General features: G+C 36.5%; 1 protein-coding gene across 3 annotated transcripts in view; it reads right to left on the bottom strand.

Moving 5' to 3' along the window:
• Positions 1-4,578: 4,578 nt before the first annotated feature.
• GNAI1 (G protein subunit alpha i1) overlaps positions 4,579-20,351 on the bottom strand; it is an 82,705-nt gene continuing 66,932 nt past the window's right edge. For all 3 annotated transcript variants that reach the window (XM_004739610.3, XM_004739611.3, XM_045089721.1), the window contains 4 exons: positions 19,826-19,954; positions 14,120-14,249; positions 12,860-13,013; positions 4,579-6,672 (listed from right to left, as the gene is read on the bottom strand). In XM_004739610.3, coding sequence (XP_004739667.1) covers positions 6,482-6,672; positions 12,860-13,013; positions 14,120-14,249; positions 19,826-19,954 — 604 coding nt within the window. In that variant the 3' untranslated portion in view covers positions 4,579-6,481. The remainder of the gene's footprint in view (positions 6,673-12,859; positions 13,014-14,119; positions 14,250-19,825; positions 19,955-20,351) is intronic.

Here is a 20,351-nt window from a genome sequence, read left to right as displayed (position 1 = left end):
TCCATTTTCATCAATGAAACCATGCATTTTTAATTTAAAGAACTGTCTCTTGGCAATGGAAGTGTTTGCACTCACTGTTGGTATGGAGCTTAGGAAGACAGCCAGTAAATCAGGGAAGCTGGAACGATCTGTCCTTCAAAATGGTCCTGAGAAGATTTATTACATGGAATGCCTGTGTCCCAGGGCGGGGCTCTTCAGCCCCGCTCTGTGTGCTGCCAGCAGCTTCCTGCCTGTGCACATTTGGGTGTTTCTGTACTTGATGAAATGTGTTTCACAACTTTTAATGTAACTAAAAAATCCAAGTAAATAATAGAAATCACAACAGACACCAAAGCAAGCGGTACTGGTTAAAGGAAAAATGCCTGGGAAACAGGCCAATGGAGTTGTGAAATCTAAAACTCGTGATATAGAAGGGCATTTTAACTATTAAGACAGGGTTTGGGAAAGCAACTAACAAGAAAAAAACTTCCCAAACTTCCCAAATCAACTTTAAAATAACCTAAATCTCTCGTATTTTTGGTTACATGAAAACAAGACGTGGATCCTGAAGTTGAATTAAAAAAAGATACATTTTCAGTCCTGCTTCACTTGTTCCAGTCTATCAATATCCATGTGAGACACTCAGAGGTTTTCACTATGAAGATGAATCACAGTGGTTATATTGCTTCTGAGGCATTTCATCCAAGGCTCATAGCAACAAGCACTGGTCAACACTGATTATGATTTTAAAGGCACCACCAAATTAAATATTCTTTATAATCAAATAACAGAGACATTGATTGTCCCGTGCCAGGCTCACTTCTCAGAGCTTCATATGCATTGTGAACTTATTAAATACTGACAACCATTAAGATTAGTGGTCTGATTAGTTAATCTCTATTTTTTTCAGGTGATAAAAAGGGAATAGATAAAGATTAAATAAATTGCCCAAGGTTACCCAAGGAATAAGAAATAGAGCCAAGATTTGAAGCCAGACTGGATGCCAGAGCCTAGGCCCCCATCACCATTCTCTACTGGCCTCTAAGAAAGCACACTGAGCAGTGAAAATAGTAACAGCTATAACATTGATGACGTTATTAATTAAATTCATTTACACAAGGCATCACGGTTGGTTCAGAAGATCATACATGAAGTAAAACATCTAAAACTGTTCATACTCTTAAGTAGCTTCAAATCTAATGAATGTTAAGATACCATAAATAGGTTGGGTATAAGATATAACAGGTATCATATTTAAGTTTTTGTTGAGATATATTTGACATATAGTATTAGTTTCAGGTATGCAATATAATTTGATATTTGTGTATATATTGTGAAATGATCACCCAATAAGTTTAGTTGACATCTATCACCTCACAGAGTTACAAAACTTTTTTCGTGATGAGAAATTTAAAGATTTACTCTCTCAGACTTTCAAATATGCAATACTGTATTCATTATCATTGTCATGCTGCACATGATCTCTCCATAACATATTTTATAACTGGAAGTTTGTACGTGTTAACTTCTTTTGCTCATTTTGCCCACCACTCTGTTCTGGCAACCACCAATCTGTTCTCTTTATCAGTGAGCTGCTTTGTTTCTCCCTCCCTTCCTTCCTTCCTTATCTTTCTTCCTCCTTTCCTTTTTTCCTTTCTTCATTTCCTCCTCTCCCCTCCCCTCTTCTCTCCTTCTTTCCTTTCTTTTAGGTTTACTTATTCATTTGAGAGGTGGGGTGAGGGGGCAGAGAAAGGGAGAGAGAGCACACGCAGGGGGAGGGGCGGAGGGAGAGAATCTCAAGCAGACTCCCTGCTGAGGGTAAAGTCCGATGCAGGGCTGGATCCTGCAACCCACCAGATCATGACCTAAGCTGAAAGGAAGAATTGGATGCTTAACTGATTGAGCCAGTGAGGGGCCCCAGTTTCTTTTTTCTTACCTTTTTATTTTTTTTAATCAACATATAAATGAGATCATATAGTATTTGGTCTTTTACTCTTATTTTACTTAGCATAGTGTTCTCAGGGTCCATCAATGTTGTTGCAAAATGCTAGATTTCATTCTTTTTATGGCTGAAAAATATTCATTATGTATATGTATGTGGATATAGATACACACATATATATACACACACACATTTTCTTGATGCACTCATCTGTTGCTAGACACTTAGATTGTTTTCATATCTTGCATATCTTGAATACTGTAAATAATGTTGCAATGAACATGGGGAGAGATATATTTATCTTTTTAATTACTGTCTTTGTTTTCTTCAGAAGTGAAATTGCTGGATGATGTTATAGCTCTATTTTTTAAATTTTTTGGAGGAACTTCTATACTTGTTCTCAATAGTGGCTGCACAAATTTACATTCTCTACCAGGAATGCACAAGTCTTCTCTTTTTTCCCCACATTCCCACCAACTCTTATTATTTCTTGTCTTTTTGATAATGGCCATTCTAACAGGTATGATGCAATAGCTTATTGTGATTTTTAATTTGCATTTTTTTCTGATCATTGGTGATGCTGAGCACATTCATGAACTTGTTGGCCAACTGTAAATTTTCTTTAAAAAAATGTCTATTTAGATCCTCTGCCCTTTTCAAAGTCAATTTGTTTGATTTTTACTATTGAGTTATAGGAATTCTATCTTTTCAATATTAACTCCTTACTAGATAGGATTTGTGAATGTATTCTCCCATTCCCTAGGTTGCCTTTTCATTTTGTTTCCTTTGTGGCACAGTATCTTTTCAGTTTGTAGTCCTACCTGTGTATTTTTGCTTTTGTTGCCTTTTAATTTTGGCATCAGATCCCAAATGCATTGCCAAGACCAATGTTAGGACGTAACCATGTTTCTTTAGTTTTCAGGTTTCATGTCTTATATCCAAGTCTTCAATCCATTCAATTTGTGTGTGTGTGTTTTAAGATAGTGGTCATTTCATTTCATTCTTTCACATATGGCTGTCCAGTTTTCCCAACACCATTTATTGAGGAATGTCCTTTCCTCTTTGTATGTTATTAGCCCTTCTGTTGTAAATTACCTGACCATAAATGCATGGGTTTCTGAATTCTCTAGTCTATTCCTCAGATCTGTGTGTCTCTTTTTATGTCAATTCCATACTATTTTGATTACTTTAACTTTGTAATATAGTTCAGGATCAGGCAGCATGATGCCTCCAGCTTTGCCCTATCTTGTGTATTTTTAATCTAAAAAAGTGTTGTGGTTCAGATAAACTCAGAAGGTTAAGAGTGGGGGCACACTATTTATACATTTTCTGGAAATAAGGTCACATTCTTAAGAGTTCTATAACAGACATGAAGTCAGAAGCCACAGAAGTTTCAAAGATTTGAAACTTTGATCTTGCTCAACCTCTCTGAGCCTTTTAACCTTATTTTTAAGCCTAATTAACCTCTCTGAGACTTTTCTGGTCTTATGGTTACTTTGCTATTCGGGTAAGAACATACACATTTTATTCAGGACTTTTTCAGTAAGTGATTGAATTCGAATGAATAAGATCAAGCATATAAGTAGTCTTTTAGAAGGGTACAGAAATGAAGGGAATTTTAGAAACCAGAACAGCTTTTAGAAACTTAGGGATGAGAACCGGGACTACAACTGGTTCATTTGGGGTCACATGCCTAGTGACAGTAAATTAGTACTGGTCAGGCTTGAGTCCATGCCATGGAGGACTGGCAACTCTACTAGAGCCATGGAGTTCTCAAAAGGGCAGATTAAAGAAGATGCCAGATGAGTCTAAAAAAAGATATCACAAACAAAAGTCCTAATAAATAAAAATAACATTAGCAGATATGAGTGAACACTTCCCATGTTCTGAACATTGTTTTAAGCATATCGCATATCTCACATTGTATGTAGACAGATGCTTGAGGGAAAAAAACCCAGGCTATGCACAAAGTACTATTAAGATGTAGCGCAAGAGAAGAGTGGAAATGTAATGAACTGGGCTCACATGATGGAAGAGCCCTGAATAGGAAGCGAAGTTAAATTTGATTTTACTGACAGGTCAGAGCCAATGCAGGTCAATGCACAGACGATAACACAGCTGCAGTTCTATATTGGGATAACTGGCCTGGGTTAGAGAAGGGAGAAATGGGAGGCCGGAAATTTAATAAGCCATTTCCTGTGGGAGTTAAGCAAAAACTTGCATTCAGTAGGAATGTAAAGAATGTAAAGATAAAGAAAAAAATAAAATCCAGTGAGGCATTAGATAAGTAGACTTGTGAGCAAGATGGTGGCTTATTAGAGATGGAGATGAGGGCTAAAAAGTTCCCCACTAAGGGATTGAATAAATGATGGTACTGAGTGGGCTACACCCGGAGGTGAGAACTAGTTTAATGGTAGAATGAAGACGGTTTGGTGCATATGGGCTTGGAGCAGGCAGTACATTCTCAGAAGGGGATATCAAGCAGGCAGTCCTAAATGTGACACCATAGTTCATGAGGAAAACTTAGGGCCCCAAAATTTACTCAAGCTTCTGGAGTAGATGAAATTGCAAAAAGATAGCAAGGACACTGGAGAAATGGACTTTCTAGAGAGATACTTAAATCCTCATGCAAAACATGTGTTTAGCCAACAGGTTTGTAAAATTTTAAAAATTTAAATTTATTAGGATTTATTAGTAACACAATTACACAGAATAAAGTTCAGGAATTCACCAATGATGGTCACCAAGATGTGCTTCTTTGTGGCTTTTTAAACAGTATTTCTCGTGATTCAAATTTATTCTTAGTACAGGTGAATCTCATACATAGCTTCACGATATGGATGTTACAGGTCTTTCATTGGTAAAATTAATGAGAACATATCTTTTGTGAAAGGCACATAAAGAATCTAAACTAACACATTTAAGAAAAGTGTGATAACTTCAAATTTCTTTACAAAGAAGAAAAACGAATCCCCAAAATAGAACAGGTGAAAATGTAGTCTGTGGTTACCCCCATACACACATACGTACACATACACGTCAAGAAATACACTCCAACAAAATGACAGCACATAACTCAACTTAGAAAGTACTTATCCACAGAGCTTACTGAAGGACTTCTTCAAGATGAAGACACAAAACAGACGGAGCGTAGGGAATGCTGTTCATGTTGTTGAAATGAGGTCACAGAGACACATTGTGAAGAATCAAAAGAAAAGGCTATCAAAATTCAATATCGAGCTGACATTTAAGACTTATTTCAGGATACATACAGTCACTGACTTTATTAAATACTACTACTCATTTTCTAAGTGTAATTGCCCATTTCAGACTCAGAAATAATAGTATAATTTTAAAAGATTAACTCAAGCAAGTGGAGGAACTCTGAATAGTCTAAGGGAAAAAAGTAATTTTAGTATAGTGTGATAATTAAATTTGAAACGAGTTATACGTATGAATTTAAAGCTTGCATTATATCAGCAGCAGAATAATCAAAGGTCTTTCTTGTTATCTTCCAAATAAGGAACTATCATGTGTTCTAGGTACAAGGGATTTCCCAAAGGAAATACACAAATGAATATCTCAAAATTCATTATGCGGACATATTTTTTACCCACAAAATGCTCTCGATAATCCACCTAAACTTAGTTATAAATAAAAATGTAGTTATTTAAAGTGTATAAAAATTAATCTGGCATCACCTTTTAAGGAAATGCATGAATACCATCCAAATATTAAAATTCAAAGTGAAAACAAACCAACTGAATAAAAATTAAGTGTTTACAGTAAGTCTAAGAGTATATCCTCAAAAATCTGAAATTTTTAGTTTTTCAAACCAAATTCAATGTAGAATCAGATCAGCATGCACTCTTAAAAGAAAAATTAAAATGCATACAATGTTTACATAACTGATCCAAAGGCAGGTATAGTCATCCTCTGAAGAACATTTCAGTAAAACACACTGAATTTAAAGAACAAATCATGTTATTAAAATAGTCTGTGCAATGTTTGTACAAATAACTTTAGAATTATAAGTATACATATAATCAAGATAAGGACTGCAATGTTTCCTATTTTTAATTACTGTACTTAAAAATTTACAGGACAGGAACATAAATAAAGCTGTTTAAAACTGGCAAACAAAATAATAGTCTGTCATTCAGTACAAAGTACCTAATATTTCTGATATTACCAAAGCCATCACGCTAGAATCTTAAGTTGCCACTCTTAAAGCCTAAAAGTAGTGTGGAAAACTAAAGTTATAAATACATGTATACATACATTTGCATATTTACACTTACGCAGAAATCATCAATACACTAGAGCCGAGCGTTAACACTGCCCTTAGTTTCACACTGCAGGACCACTTCTCACATTTAAGAAAGGTCCTTCTGCTCCTTTCAGTTAAAAAAAGACACAACAGAACAACTTTGGTCAGGTCCCAGATGCATTTGCCGTATACTACATTCCCGTGTTGCTGCAAGACTCTAGTTTAGAGAGATCCCCATATAAGCACTCATTTGGTTTGAAAATGCATTTTTCCCCCATTAACTGCAAAACTTAGAAGAGACCACAATCTTTTAGATTATTTTTTATGATGACATCTGTTACAGCATCAAAAACAAACTGCACATTCTTAGTATCTGTGGCACATGTGAAGTGGGTGTATATCTCCTTTGTGTCCTTTCTTTTATTGAGGTCTTCAAACTGACACTGAATATATGCAGCTGCCTCTTCATATGTGTTTGAGCCTGAGATAGGAAAAGGCAAGAAAAACACCAGGCGAAGAGTTAAAATGAGTGCATGCTTAAGCAAAATGGACCTGCAAATACTGAAGTCTGTTTCATACATACAAAATATGTGGATTCGGTCCCTGTATTTTTCCTTTGGGGATAAGAGAAATGATTTCTTCTAAATGAAAAATACCCAATGTTAATTACTTTTTCATGACTGTCAGCCAGCCTTTCAAAGAAACCCTACAATCAAAAGCATGGTATTCCATGCTCCCCAGGGTCTCTGTCCCTGCCAGATTCAAGCACCAGATCTCCCTTTCTTCTCCCTTATAAGCTCCATCCCAATACTGAGCCAACTCTCCCTGAGGGTGGCATGTCATTTACTTTCTAACCTAATGGTTGATCAAGGAATGTTGGCTGAATGCTGATCAGAACTTTTTATTCCCTTTTCTCTATACATATCAATTAGCTTTTCCCATTTTTCTTTATTCAAAAATTGTACATGGGTCTACAATGTGGCTTATGGCCATGAGCTTAAAGACTTCTGAGTACAAGAACTGAGGAAGTAGTCCATATCTAAAGACAATCACACACATACTCCATGAGGCAGCCATAGGATCTCAGTGTGCCCTTGACAGAGCCACAGACAAATGTTCATCAGAAGACCTGTAAAAGACTATTCATGGCAGAACCAACTTCAAGGTTAGGAAACAACCCTCAAGCTCATTAGCAGTAGACTGGCAAATAAAGCTTGTGTAGCTGCACAATGAGTTTCCAGACAGTAATGAGAATTGATAAAGTACTATTGCTATGCACAGCATGAAGGAGGTCCAGAACCACATTGCGGAACAAGCCAGACACAGAGAGTATATAACTGTACGATTCAACTGATGTTTGGAAAAAGATGGAAAACAATCAAAATTGATAAAAAATGATGAAAGTCATAATTACGTGCACGCGTGTGCATGTGTGTGTATGAAGGGTGGGGGTTGTGACTGCTTAAGACTGGGAGGAGCATGACAGGGGTTCTGGGGACCTGGTAATATTCAGTTTCTTGATCTAAATGGTGAATATATCTGCATTTTCATTTTTTAAAATCCAGTGAGCTTCACATTTATGCTAAGTGTGCACGTATGTATATATTTTATATATGTACATATATAATACCTCAAAAATGGTCCTTCTGGAAAAAAAAAAAACTCTCTTTTGCAGTAATAACAAAATTACTTGCTTGGCTTCAGGATCCCGTTAGCCTGCTTGGTAAAGCTATTCCGAGACCCTCTCTCCCCCATCTGTGGCTCACGACGTGTCAGGCAGGACCCTATACACCAACTCCCACCTGTGATACTAAGTGCTTTCCCTCCACTTTCCATATCTTGGCTTTTGTAAAGAATGCTGCAACAGATGTGGCGGTGCAAGTGTTTTCATTCTTTTTGGAAATATTCCCAGGAGTTGAATTGCCAGATCGTATTCCAATTTTTATTTTTTGTGGGACTCTCCATACTATTTACCATAGTGGCTGTACCAATTTACATTCTCACCAACAGTGCAAGAGGGTTTCCTCCTCTCTACATCCTCACCACACTTGTTTCTTTGCTAATACCTGTTCTAACAGGTGAAGTGATAGCTCACTGTGGTTTTGATTTGCATTTCCCTGATGATTAGTGATTTTAAGCCCCTCTTCAAGGACCTGCCAACCATCTATCTATATGTCTTCTTTGGAAAAATGTCTATTCAAAGCCTCTAGCCATATTTTAGTGTTTTACTATTGAGCTGAAGCTCTTGATAGGTTTTCAGTATTAATCGTTATCAGATACATGATTTGCAAATATCTTCTCCCATTCCATAGGTTGACTTTTCATTTTGTTGATGGTTTCCTGTGCTGTGTAAAAGCTCTACAGTTTGATGTGGTCCTACTTGTATATTTTTTGCTTTTGTTGTCTTTAATTTTGATATTAGATCCAAAACAGCATCACCAAGACCAATATCTCAGAGCCACTGCTTGTTTTCTTTCAGGAGTTTTATGATCTGGAGTCTTAATTTTAAGTCTTTGATCCATTTTAAGTTCATTTTTGTGTATGGTGTAATACTGTGGTCCAGTTTTCCCAGCACAATTTTTTTAAGAAACTGCCTTTTCCTCAGTGTGTGCTCTTGGCTCCTATGTTGTAAATTTTTTTTATCATATGTGTGTGGGTTTTCTTCTAGAGTTTCTATTCTGTTCCTCAGACATATGTGTCTATTTTTATACCAATGCCATATTGTGTTGATTACTACAGCTTTATAATATAGTTGAAAATCAGGGAACATGCTGACTCTGGCTCTGTTCTTTCTCAAGATTGCTTTGGCTATTTGGGTTCTTTTGTGGTTCCACACAAATTTTATGATTGTTTATACTGTTTCTGTGGGAAAACAAAATGCCATTGGAATTTTGATAGGGATTGCATTGTACCCACAGATTGCTCTGGGTTGTAGAGGTATTTTAACAGTATTTTTCCATGAACATGGAATATCTTTCCATTTATTTAGGTCTTCTTCTACTTCTCTTACCAATGTCTTGTAGTTTTCAGTGTAGAGATATTTATTTATTCCTAGGTATTAATTTATTTATTCCTCAAATTTATTCCTAGGTATTAATGCGGTTGTAAATAGTATTTTAATTTCTTTCTGATACTTCATTACTAGTGTATGGAAATGCAAAATATTTCTGTGTATATACCGTGTATCCTGCAATTTGACTGAATTCATTGATTAGTTTAATAGGTGTTTGGTAAAGTCTTTAGAGTTTCATATATATCTGTCATGTGTAAATAGTGATGGTATTCCTTCTTCCTTTCCAGTATGGATGCCTTTTATTTCTTGTCAAACTGCTCTGGGTAGCACTTCTAATACTATGTTGAATAAAAGCGCCGAGACAGGGATTCCTTGTTTTGTTCCTGATCTTAGTGGATTGCAGTTTTTCACTGTTGGAAGTATGATGTTAACTGCGGGTTTATAATGTATAACCTTTATATACTGAGGTACATTCCCTCTGCACCCACTTTGCTGAGCTTTTATCATAAGTGAATGTTGAATTTTGTCAAAGGGTTTTTCTGCATTTGAGATAAGACTTTTTAATTTTAAGGTGGTATATCATGTTGATTTGCAAATGTTAAACTACTCTTGTGTCCCTGGAATAAACCCCACTACATCAGGTGTATGATCCTTTGAACAGATTGCTGAATTCTGTTTGCTAATATTTCATTGAGGATTTCTGCATTCATGTTCATTAGGGATATTGGCCTATAATTTTCTTATGTCATCCTTGTCTGGTTTTGGTATTGGGGTTATGCTGTCCTCATAAAATGAGTGTGGAAGTGTTCCCTCCTCCTCCATTTTTTTGCAAGAGTTTTAGAAGGACTAGTATGTATTCTTCTGTAAATGGTGGTAGGATACACCAGTAAAGCCACTTGGTAATGGACTTACTTATTGGGAAGTTATGATTATGAAGTAATTGGTCTGAACAGATTTTCTATTTCTTCATGACACAGTCCTGGTAGGTTGTATGTTTCTAGGAATTTTTATACTTTTTCTAGATTGTTAAAATAAGTTTACATTTTAATGTAACTCAGGTTGCTAGTAGATACCATATACTTTACAAATCAAAATTTAATTTATTAAATCACAATAAGGTTGATATTCTGAATTCCTAAAGCAATAAACTGTGTCTTATGGATAGAAGTTAATGCAACCTGTCAATTAAAAATATGCTTTGGGAAAACAGCTTGCACTGAGTGCATAGCTCAACTTGCTGTATATATTATGGGTAGCTAGACTGCTCCGTGCCAAGAGCTACAAGATATATGAATAAACTCATGAGCACATTTCTCATCTGATTTTAATTAAGATTGGCAAGGATGTGGTGGGAAGGTGACAGAACTTTTCTCCATGCGCTAGAACCGTCATGTATAAAGGCAGGGATAGGTGATAACCTGGGTCACGAATGGAGACCTGAAGCACTGAAAGGGAGATAGAAGAGATTTGAGAAAACAAATCCCATGAGTTTAGTTTGAGTTTCAGGGGCTAAAAAGCATGTACATATTCAACAAGCAGCTGGAAATGGAAGCCTGAGGCTCTAGAGAGAAATGAGAATCGACTTTGGAATATAACATGTTGAGAATAAACAAGACTATGAAAGGAGAGTGCGCTCAAGGATCAGAGGTTGCAGATGGAATGTGGTGAAATGCCAACATATGGATATTTAAGCAGAAGAGGGGGAAAGTGGAGCAGGCAGTGGTAGAGAGAAACCAACCACATAGTTTAGAGGCCATACAGGCTTCTTCCGTGGAAAGCCAACAGTCGTGGGAATTGAACGGTGCAGCAAGCAGTGCTTGCAGTGCTGCAGCAGAATCAAAACTCAGGATTATCGTGTCAAGTCCTCATTGCACGCCCTAATCCTGGGCACATGAGGAAATTACGTGACAACATGAGAAATATTCTTGGCGGCTCTGAAATCCCTACTGGTATATGGTATTTATGGATTCATGGGAGCACTCTGGTAGTATTAGCACAGAATGGCTACTTGATAATAGAAAATGACAAAAATAAACTGGAAGATGAAAGTATAGGCAAAACTGAGGCACACTGGTTCTGGCTAACGTCAAATTTGGAGACAGAACTATAATTTTATTCCTAAGAAGCACTACAATGTTTCAGAACAAGGTGACCAGATACTATGACTTTCAAAAAGAAAAACGTTTAAAAGTAAACAACTATGTGAAATAATTATGAAGTCTAACCCTGGAGTACACATCGAAAAACCCTGTAATAATAAATAGCGTGATTCTATTTGTCAAAGAACCTTCCCCTTTGGTTCTAGTGTGGATTTAATTGTGGGGGTCTGGCTGTTAAGGGTCTGGGTGCAGGAGTGCCACAGACATGGGTCTGGACAGTCACTGAGCTCCAGGGTTCTCACCTGCAGGAGACAGATGTGAAGGCACTGCCATCACAGAACTGTTTTATCAGTGACTGTGACAGGGCAGTAAATATTCATTGTACAATGTACTCCCTGTAAGACTGAAATTGTGTTTATAATGAAACAAGTTCTTGAGACTTTAAAAAAAAAAAAAAGGTGGCACAGGTCAGGTTTCCTGTTCAGCAGGGAATCTGCTTTTCCCGCTGCTCTTCCCTTGGCTTGTACACACTCTTTCTCCCACTCTGTCTCAAGCAAAAGTAAGTAAGTAAATAAATATATAAAATCTTAAAAAAAAAAAAAGTCTTAAAAGAAAGGATGGAGTGAGGGTGAATAACTTGTATCAATTAGCTAAATGAACCAAATCCTATAAACCAGTGGTAGTCAAACTCTTTTTATTTGAGGCACAGAGTTCTCCTCACTAAAATAAAATCTTATTCAGAAACCCAAAATGTAAACCAGATTAACAACAAAGTCACTCGATTTTAATAAAAGAGATGCTGTGTGCATGTCCTGGTGGCAGAGAGAATTGTCTCCATTTCTGGGACCCACTTTTCAAATGCAGCCCAAGAGGTTCCAAGAAACACAACTAAAACCAAGTTTTAACTCAACTTCTGATTTCACAAATGGAGTACTGAGACCCAGGTAAATTAATGGCCTTGTTCAAGATCAAAGAGCTCATCATCAGAGGCCAGGACTGTCGCTCAGGCATGCGAACCATTTCCTGCCGCAGGGAAGTGACAGGACCATTAACAGTCTCATTACCAGTGCTAGGATTTCTTGCGAACCTTTGCCTGACTCCCCTGAAAAGTTAAGTAATTTCACAGATTCCTTCTTCAGATATCCCCTACAATTACGGCTCATGTTCCTTTGTAGTAACATGCTGCACTGCTTTAGGGGTATATGGGTGTTTGAGATTCGGCTGTGTGCACAGACTTGTCTTAGGGTGCGTCACACATACCTGACAGGAGATCTGGTCACTGGATAAAAAAACCAGTATTTTAAGTTTCTGAAGACTTGGAGTAATCACAGAAAACGATCTTAACAGCTTTTCCATACAACTATGCTATTTTCAATCATCTTAGTTACACCTCAAGAAACTATCTGTCCTTGAGCATAGTTTAATAATCTACCTTAAAGGTAAGAGTTATTCTCCCTTAAAGGCAAAGACTCAAAATCTATAACTGAAATTTTGCATTAGGGGGACTTTCTCTAGAGATCCATGATTTGACAAGTTATCCACAGAGAGCAGCATACCTGCATATTCTGGATAGCAAATAGTGAGAGGGCTCTTTTTGATTTTTTCTTCGAAGAGATCCTTCTTGTTTAGAAAAAGTATAATAGAAGTATCTGTAAACCATTTGTTGTTGCATATGCTGTCAAACAACTTCATGCTTTCATGCATTCGATTCTGTAACAGAAAAGAATATTATCTGTCATGAGGGCAAGGATTTGGAGAAGCACTACTTTTTAAAAAGCACTAAAATAAAACAGAGCTTAGTCAGCTGAAACCCCGCGTACCATAAAAATACATTCCTGCCATTTAGGGACAAGGACACTTGATTACAGGTGAGGTGCATGTGTTTTGCACTCCACCGGTGCTCATGGAGTGTCCACCACGGGTCACTGGGCCTGGGGACCCCTGGCTTCGGGACCCTGCAGTGTACAGCTGCCGAGTGCTAACATCTGAGGAGAGACCTCGCTGCTACGGGGGGAATCAAAGTTTCCATTAAAAGACAAGGAGAGGTTTTGTAAAGATTAATAAATTAAACTGAGCAAGCTGAGACACAATTAGCCCAATACTCTAAAGATAACGGTGTATCAGGGAAGGAAACCTCCAATCTTGTTTCCAGCCCTTCTAGTACCTGTGTTTTCTAAAAGGGCATGGATACATTTTATAGTGCCAAATTGAGAAATGGATGTATGATGGGATCGTGTACCTACTGCCCTGTAATTGTATGTGCCTGATTTTAAAACACAAAAGTGACATTGTGAGCTCTTTCCCCCACCCCCCAGTGTGTACTAACATTAATTTAAAATGACAGAATTTTAAATTTCTATTTAAAAATATTTCCTCTAACGGTATGTTGGAACACATCTGAAAATTACACATCAATAGCAAAGTATAACCTGGATCAAAGATAACCAGCTGACAGAAGTAACATTTAAGAAAAATGAGCCTTGGACTATTATGGGAACTAACTTTACTTTCAGACATTATGTAGAGAACCACATACAGGAAATGCACAGTTAAGCACAGAGGGTTGAAGTGAGATTAACTATCAGTCTTTTCATCTTTTGGGGGTCTGTGCTTCTTGAGTGAGTATACTTCCCTTTTATTACAAAAACAGAAGAGCTAGAGAGAGAGAGAGAAAAAAAAAACAAAAAAAACCCTGAACTTTCAAATAATTCATGCACTAAGAAGAATTACTCAAGAATTTTTCTCAGAAAAAATTCTTGGCAACATCTCCAGCCCTTCAGATTTCACACTTAATCTTCAACAGTAGCTCTACTTGCCATTTCTTCATCTTCAGCTAGAACCAGGTCATAGTCACTGAGCGCCACACAGAAGATGATGGCGGTCACTCCTTCAAAGCAATGGATCCATTTCTTCCGCTCAGATCTCTGTCCTCCCACATCAAACATTCTGGAAGAGAAGCAATGCATTGGACATCACATTAAATGTCCAAAAGCTCTGGGGGGTTCTATAACATCATCAAAAAAGCTCCAAATTGCAGGGAGATGTGGGATGGAAAGAAAGGAGAACATTACAGGAGGAAAATGATGTCAGAAACTGGTTTTCAAAAAGGGAAAAAAAGTCTGGTTTTTAAAAACTGTTGATTGAAAACAAAGCCCAAAATACCCTCAAAAAACAACACATTCATTAACATATGAGAACACTTAGATCGGAACATTAAAGCAGAAACGAATGAGTGGACTGCACTATGAGTAAACATTGAGAAGTCATAGGAAGCAGCCGGCAATGCGGAGATAATAGGGCATATTCAATTTGACAAAGTCACAGAACATTAGAGGCAGAGGACACAGTCCCCTCTTCCCACTACAGAATGCTTCCTCTCTCTCAGAGGCAACAAGTAGGACTCTGACATGGAGAAGAAACCTTGTTCCATAAGAAAAAGCTGAGCAACAGGGGGGGAAAAGGTTGCCTAAATTAACAAGTAAAACCATGGTATAGAAACAAAAATAAGAGATGGAATGGATCAGTGGGTTAAGACTACTAACAGTCTTAAAATTTAGAGTAAAAAAAAAGTAGTTATACAATATACCATAGTAGACCATTATAGCTTAGTGCAGGGTAGTAACACAAACTGTATATAGACAGTGATCTTTTCCTTATAAGAGTATATTAAGTTAAGCAAAAGTTGAAATTCACATATTGTTATGCAACCTAGAAATAACCACTTATATAATGGAAACACGATGCAAACTGGTACATTCTAAAAGGGTCCATTTATCTCGATGGTGCACTAATTAAAACAGTCCCTATTTAATTCTCAGGCAAAAAGAATTTCCCTGCAGAGTAGCGCTGGCCTATAAACCAAATCTGAGTGCATCAACTAATATTGTTAAGTGTCCTTCATTCTATTGGGTTAGTTAGCGAATTGTTAAGTGTGCTACATCACAAAATGATTCTACCACACAATGAATTAATATGGGTGGGACACAAAAAAGAGAGCTGGTAATAAAGATCAAATAAGAACAAAATAAAAGAACTTAAAATGATTACCCATTTGTTAAGCTGCCAAGAACACGAGTTGAAAATAAGCTTACCGAAAAGACTATTCAATAACTCCTCTGATCAAATGGCACATATATCCCGATTACTCAATGTAAAATAATAACCAAACCAAACCCATCCCATCCCACAATTTCCTTCTGTGGTGGTGAGTTTTATGTGTCAATTTGGCCATAAAGCTAGTCAAACACTGACGTAAGTGCTGCTGTGAGGGTATTTTATCACCGTAGTTAACATCTCTAATTGGTGGTCTTTCAGTAAAGAAGAGCTATCCCGGCTGATGTGGGCAGACTTCATCCAAACAGCTGGAAGGCCTTAAGAACAAAAACAGGTCTCACAGAAGGAAAAGAAATTCTACCTCAAGACTGCAGCATCAGTTCCTGTCCAAGCCTGCACCTGCCAGCCCCCATGGTCCTAGAAGTCAATTCCTTGGAAGGGACAGGAAGTGACTGTAGAATTGAGTAAGAGGGAGAGGCTAGAAGAATCTTGACTTACTCAACAGAAAAAGCCCAGATTGCTCTGAAAAGATGGTCGGTTAGAAACACAGACACAGAAGGTAATAATTTTGGAGATATTCCTATCTTAGGGGATATTTTATCATCATGAACATAATGTTGGGAGGTATTTGAATATTAAAGATGTTTTTGATGAGTTCTCAAAAGGAACTCAAAAGGAGAAAAGGTAATCATTTGCAAAGTCCCAAAATCTTCGCTAGACTGTGCTCTAGTGCTGGGTGTTAGGGGATGAACTAGAGTATTAGTTGAGGAAATTTCCAAGCAAAGTGTGCAGGGTATGGTTTTGCTTCTCTCCTTGTTGCTATAGTAAAATATAAGAGGAATGAGAGAGAAACTGACAAAGGAGCCATTAAGCCAAGAGGAACCAGAGAAGGCCATGTGACACAAGAACACCAAGGATTTCTGACCACAACCAGAAGCAGGAAGAAGCAAGAGAGGATTCTTCCCTAGAGCCTTCAGAAAAGGACAGTCCTGCTGACATGTTGTTTTCAAAGTTCTAGGCTCCAGAACTACGAAAAAATAAATTTGTTGTTTTATGCCATCTACCTTGTAGAAATTTGTTAAAGCAAGGTGGAAGGGGATATATTCATTTCCTAGGGCTGCTGTATTTTTCACTATAGCAATTACCTCCTGATAATTATATTTATTTCATCTCCCCCTGCCCCCTGCTTCCCAACAATGTAGAGACAAAGACTTTGTCGTACTTCATCAATATTTGTTGAATGAATGAATGAACTCTATCTACAGAATATTTTAAAATACCTTCAAGCAATAACAGACGAGCTTTACAAAATTCAAGATCTAGGTCTTCCAGCTATGCTGTGAAATGTTAAAGGTAAGAGAGCTTTAACTTGATGAAATCAAGTAATTTAACTACACACAAAAAAATCTCTAATTTAGAAACAAAGAACCTTTCATCTAAACCAGTACTTCTCAAACGCTAGTATAAAACAGAATCACCCGAGGGATAAAGTTGATGCTGCAGATCTGGGAACCATACTTTTGAATCACTGGTCTAATTCCTTAGCCAAGGAGCAAAAATGACTAAAATCTGATGTTACAAATGATTGTGCCTAAGGCATTATTTCTTTTTCACACATACGTTAGAATTATCTTTAAATTCTGAACTATTTTTTTAACCAAAAACTGAAGAAAATTATAATACATTCTGCTTCACATGAAGAGATTAGACTTTTTTCTAGCATCAAATAGTGGAATGAATTTGAGTTTCCTTAGGTTTTATTTTTAGGGGGAGAAGGAAAAGGTGCAGGGGAATACTGAACATTCTGAAATGTTATGACTTTCTTCAGACTGTGACCTAACAATTCTGGGACCCAGACTGACTGGTACAAAGCTAGCTGACCATATAAGTCCATCAGCCTTATAACATACTCCAAAACCCATTTCACATTTATAGTACTATAAAAAAGGAAGACACATTTGTCTTATAATTTTATAATAGAAGGGGTATTCCAATTTTGTATTTGGCAAAATTATTAGAGCAAAACTATTGATTTCTTAAAGCAAAATAATCCATGTAGACACTTTCTACAAATGCCTAGTCACAAAAGTGATAATATAGATTCTTAAATTATAATGCTTGATTGCCTCATTTTGAATTTAATTCCAATCATACCAAAACTAAGTGAAACTGTTAAAATAAAACAATGAATTACAATACTAAGACACACTTAAGAGTTCCCAGTAGACTTATTCTAAGTAGATTTCTGCCCTCATTCTTCTGAGGCTCATTTAACATACAAAAAGCAAAGTTAGAACCATATGTTAGCAATGATAGTAATTTAACAGAATTCAAATCCAAAATAAGATAAAGTTTATCTCAAGTTCCTGACAAACCTATGTTCAAGGCAGCAAGTGAAAACAGTACCTAAACACGTCCTGTGAAATTCTACCTCACCCAAGGAGACTAGAGATGAATGGACTTCCGGGGAGCAGCATGCTGCGAGCCGGCTTTACTGAATCCCAGCCCTTCTGTAATGACGAAATGACAACTCTGAGAAACCGAGGCTGGAAGGGAAGAGTATGGTCTGGCAGGTGAATGTTTAAGGTGAATCGAACCAAGACTGAAAGTGAATTTTGTACAGACTGCCTAAAGTACTGAATGACTGCACATTTCCTCATCGATAGAGCTCTTCATTTCCCATTGAGGCAATAACCTCATTTGTGTTTACACCTCTGACAACGGGCAAGATGGCAATGCTCTGTGCCAAGAACCTTAACCAAATGGCCACTTTACCTACTAGGGTAACCTGACTCAAGAAGTTGCTCTTGTTAACCCCCAACTCCATGCATTTTCTCCTCAGACTACATTTGTTAGAGCACAGTCATTGCTTGAACAATCAATATTTGCTTTTTTAAAATAAAGCATTTAAAATAAAGCAAAAAGGAAAAATATATGTACATATCAATCAAAGTAAAAAAAAAAAAAAAAAAACGAGAAAACTCTGAAGGCTCATTTTGACTGTGAGTTTCCTTAAAATTATTTTGTAACTTTACAATAAATATGACAATAGTTCCCATATCAATGCCATCTAAATCAGACTATTTAAATATTAATGTTTTACTATTCCCAGCTTTGGTCATCTAATATCCTAGAAACAGTAAACAGATTAAAAGACAGTAAATGATTTTGGTAAGAGCTATTGCTAGCAGCCAAAAAATGTCCACTGACAATTAAAAACTAGTGAAGCAGGGAAGAATTTAAAGCAGATGAAAAACTTGATCATGTATTAAAGTACAAAATTACATGGTCAGATAAAGTAGTTATAATCTATAATTCTGTATTTTAAAAAGCAGCACAATGTTTGGGGTTTTTTTGGAGAGAAGCTGCCATAGAAAATTAAAATTCAATTTCAGTTTTCTGGAAAATTCAATTACATGAACCAGTGAATATGGGATAAATTAGTGACAAATGATAGTAACAAATGTACCTAAGATACTTCTGGAAAGGGGGTGCCTGGGTGGCTCAGTCTTGATTTCAGATCAGGTTATTATTTCAGGGTTGTGAGATCAAGCCCTACTACTATTTTCTCTCTCCCTCTCCCACCCCGTCATTCACACCCATGCTCACGTGCATGTGCTTGCTCTCTCTGAAGTAGATACTCATAGAAGGAATCCTAAGTACAGTTGCATAGATGTAACTGTACTTCCACAACTTATTAACAGTGAGCTTCTTTATGAATATTTTTAATCTTCGACTAGAAATCTTTTAATGCTTTCAGAAGCTCTGCTTTATTATAACTGTTTCAAAGCATTAAACTGAAGCAAATTCCAACAGATTTTTTTCATACTTTAAAAAAAGAGTAACATAGATCTGTACATTAGTGCTTCACTGAACTTCCCTGAGTCTAGTTCATTCCAAAATGAGTGTATTAGACAAAACGAGCTCCAAGATCCCTTGCGTTTCAAAAAGTTACAATTCAGTGCTTCTCTGCTCAAACCTCAGTAATTCAATATTTGGTACACACTCCAAATTAAATGGCATTTTTCATCATGAAAAAGTGCAAACATGTTTGCATGAATAAAAATTTTCATGAAAAATTTTAAGGTACTCTTGATTTTTAGTATTTCCATAAATAAGCAGATAATCAATAAAATTCTTTTTTTAACCTAAGAATATATAACAATATTTTCTCCAAATATACAATAGCAGAACAATTATTTTCCATTAGGCCAACTATTTTATTTAAATCACTCTGAAAAATATAGACAAGAGATCTGCATGGCCATTTTTTCTTAAATATATAAATATTCCTCCTAAGAATGTTTCTTGTCCCCTTTCACTCAAAATATTTTGTCCAGTCACCTAAGAAGAATGTTTTGTAATTTCTAGCTCTGTTTTTAAAAACTTATTAATTCTACCACATTTCTTTACTAAACAAAGTGTTTGATACCTACATTTGTTAAATGATATGCTTTGAAGCTACTCACTTAAAATGAAGATCTTTGAAAGTAAAATGGGTTTCAACAATTCCTGTCGTTTTCACTCTGGTTCTGAGAACATCCTGCTGAGTTGGGATATAATTTGGTTGTGCTATTCTGTCCAAGTCATTCAAATAGCTGAGGAAATAAACAAAACAATATGCTAATAGTTAATACAGCCATTAAAGATCATCTATACCAAGGAGTAAAACATTTTGATTCATACAGGATTCTAAATTATTAGACATTTTTACATTTCTGTGTAATAATATAATATAACCAATTTGTTTATATGTTATGCAATTCCCATTGAAATGAAAATTTTTATACTTCTCCAGCCATAAAGCTCTTTTAACATTTTCTAGGTATTGTGTACTTTGCTTTCCCAGGACATGAATTAGTAATTGTCCTTGTTGGAAACAGAATAATAACTTCTTAAAAACCAGATACAACCAACTGCACACTAGGAGTTTGTTTCTCTTTATCACACTTTAAGGTAGCACTGTGTTTATTTTCCAGACATCTGTCTTTATTT

The sequence above is a fragment of the Mustela putorius genome, unplaced genomic scaffold (assembly GCF_011764305.1).
Source record: "Mustela putorius furo isolate JIRA1106 unplaced genomic scaffold, ASM1176430v1.1 tig00003845_pilon_pilon_pilon, whole genome shotgun sequence".
NCBI classification, from domain to species: domain Eukaryota; kingdom Metazoa; phylum Chordata; class Mammalia; order Carnivora; family Mustelidae; genus Mustela; species Mustela putorius.
The sequence above is the reverse complement of the archived record's forward strand: the minus strand, read 5'-3'. Positions and strand labels throughout refer to the sequence as shown.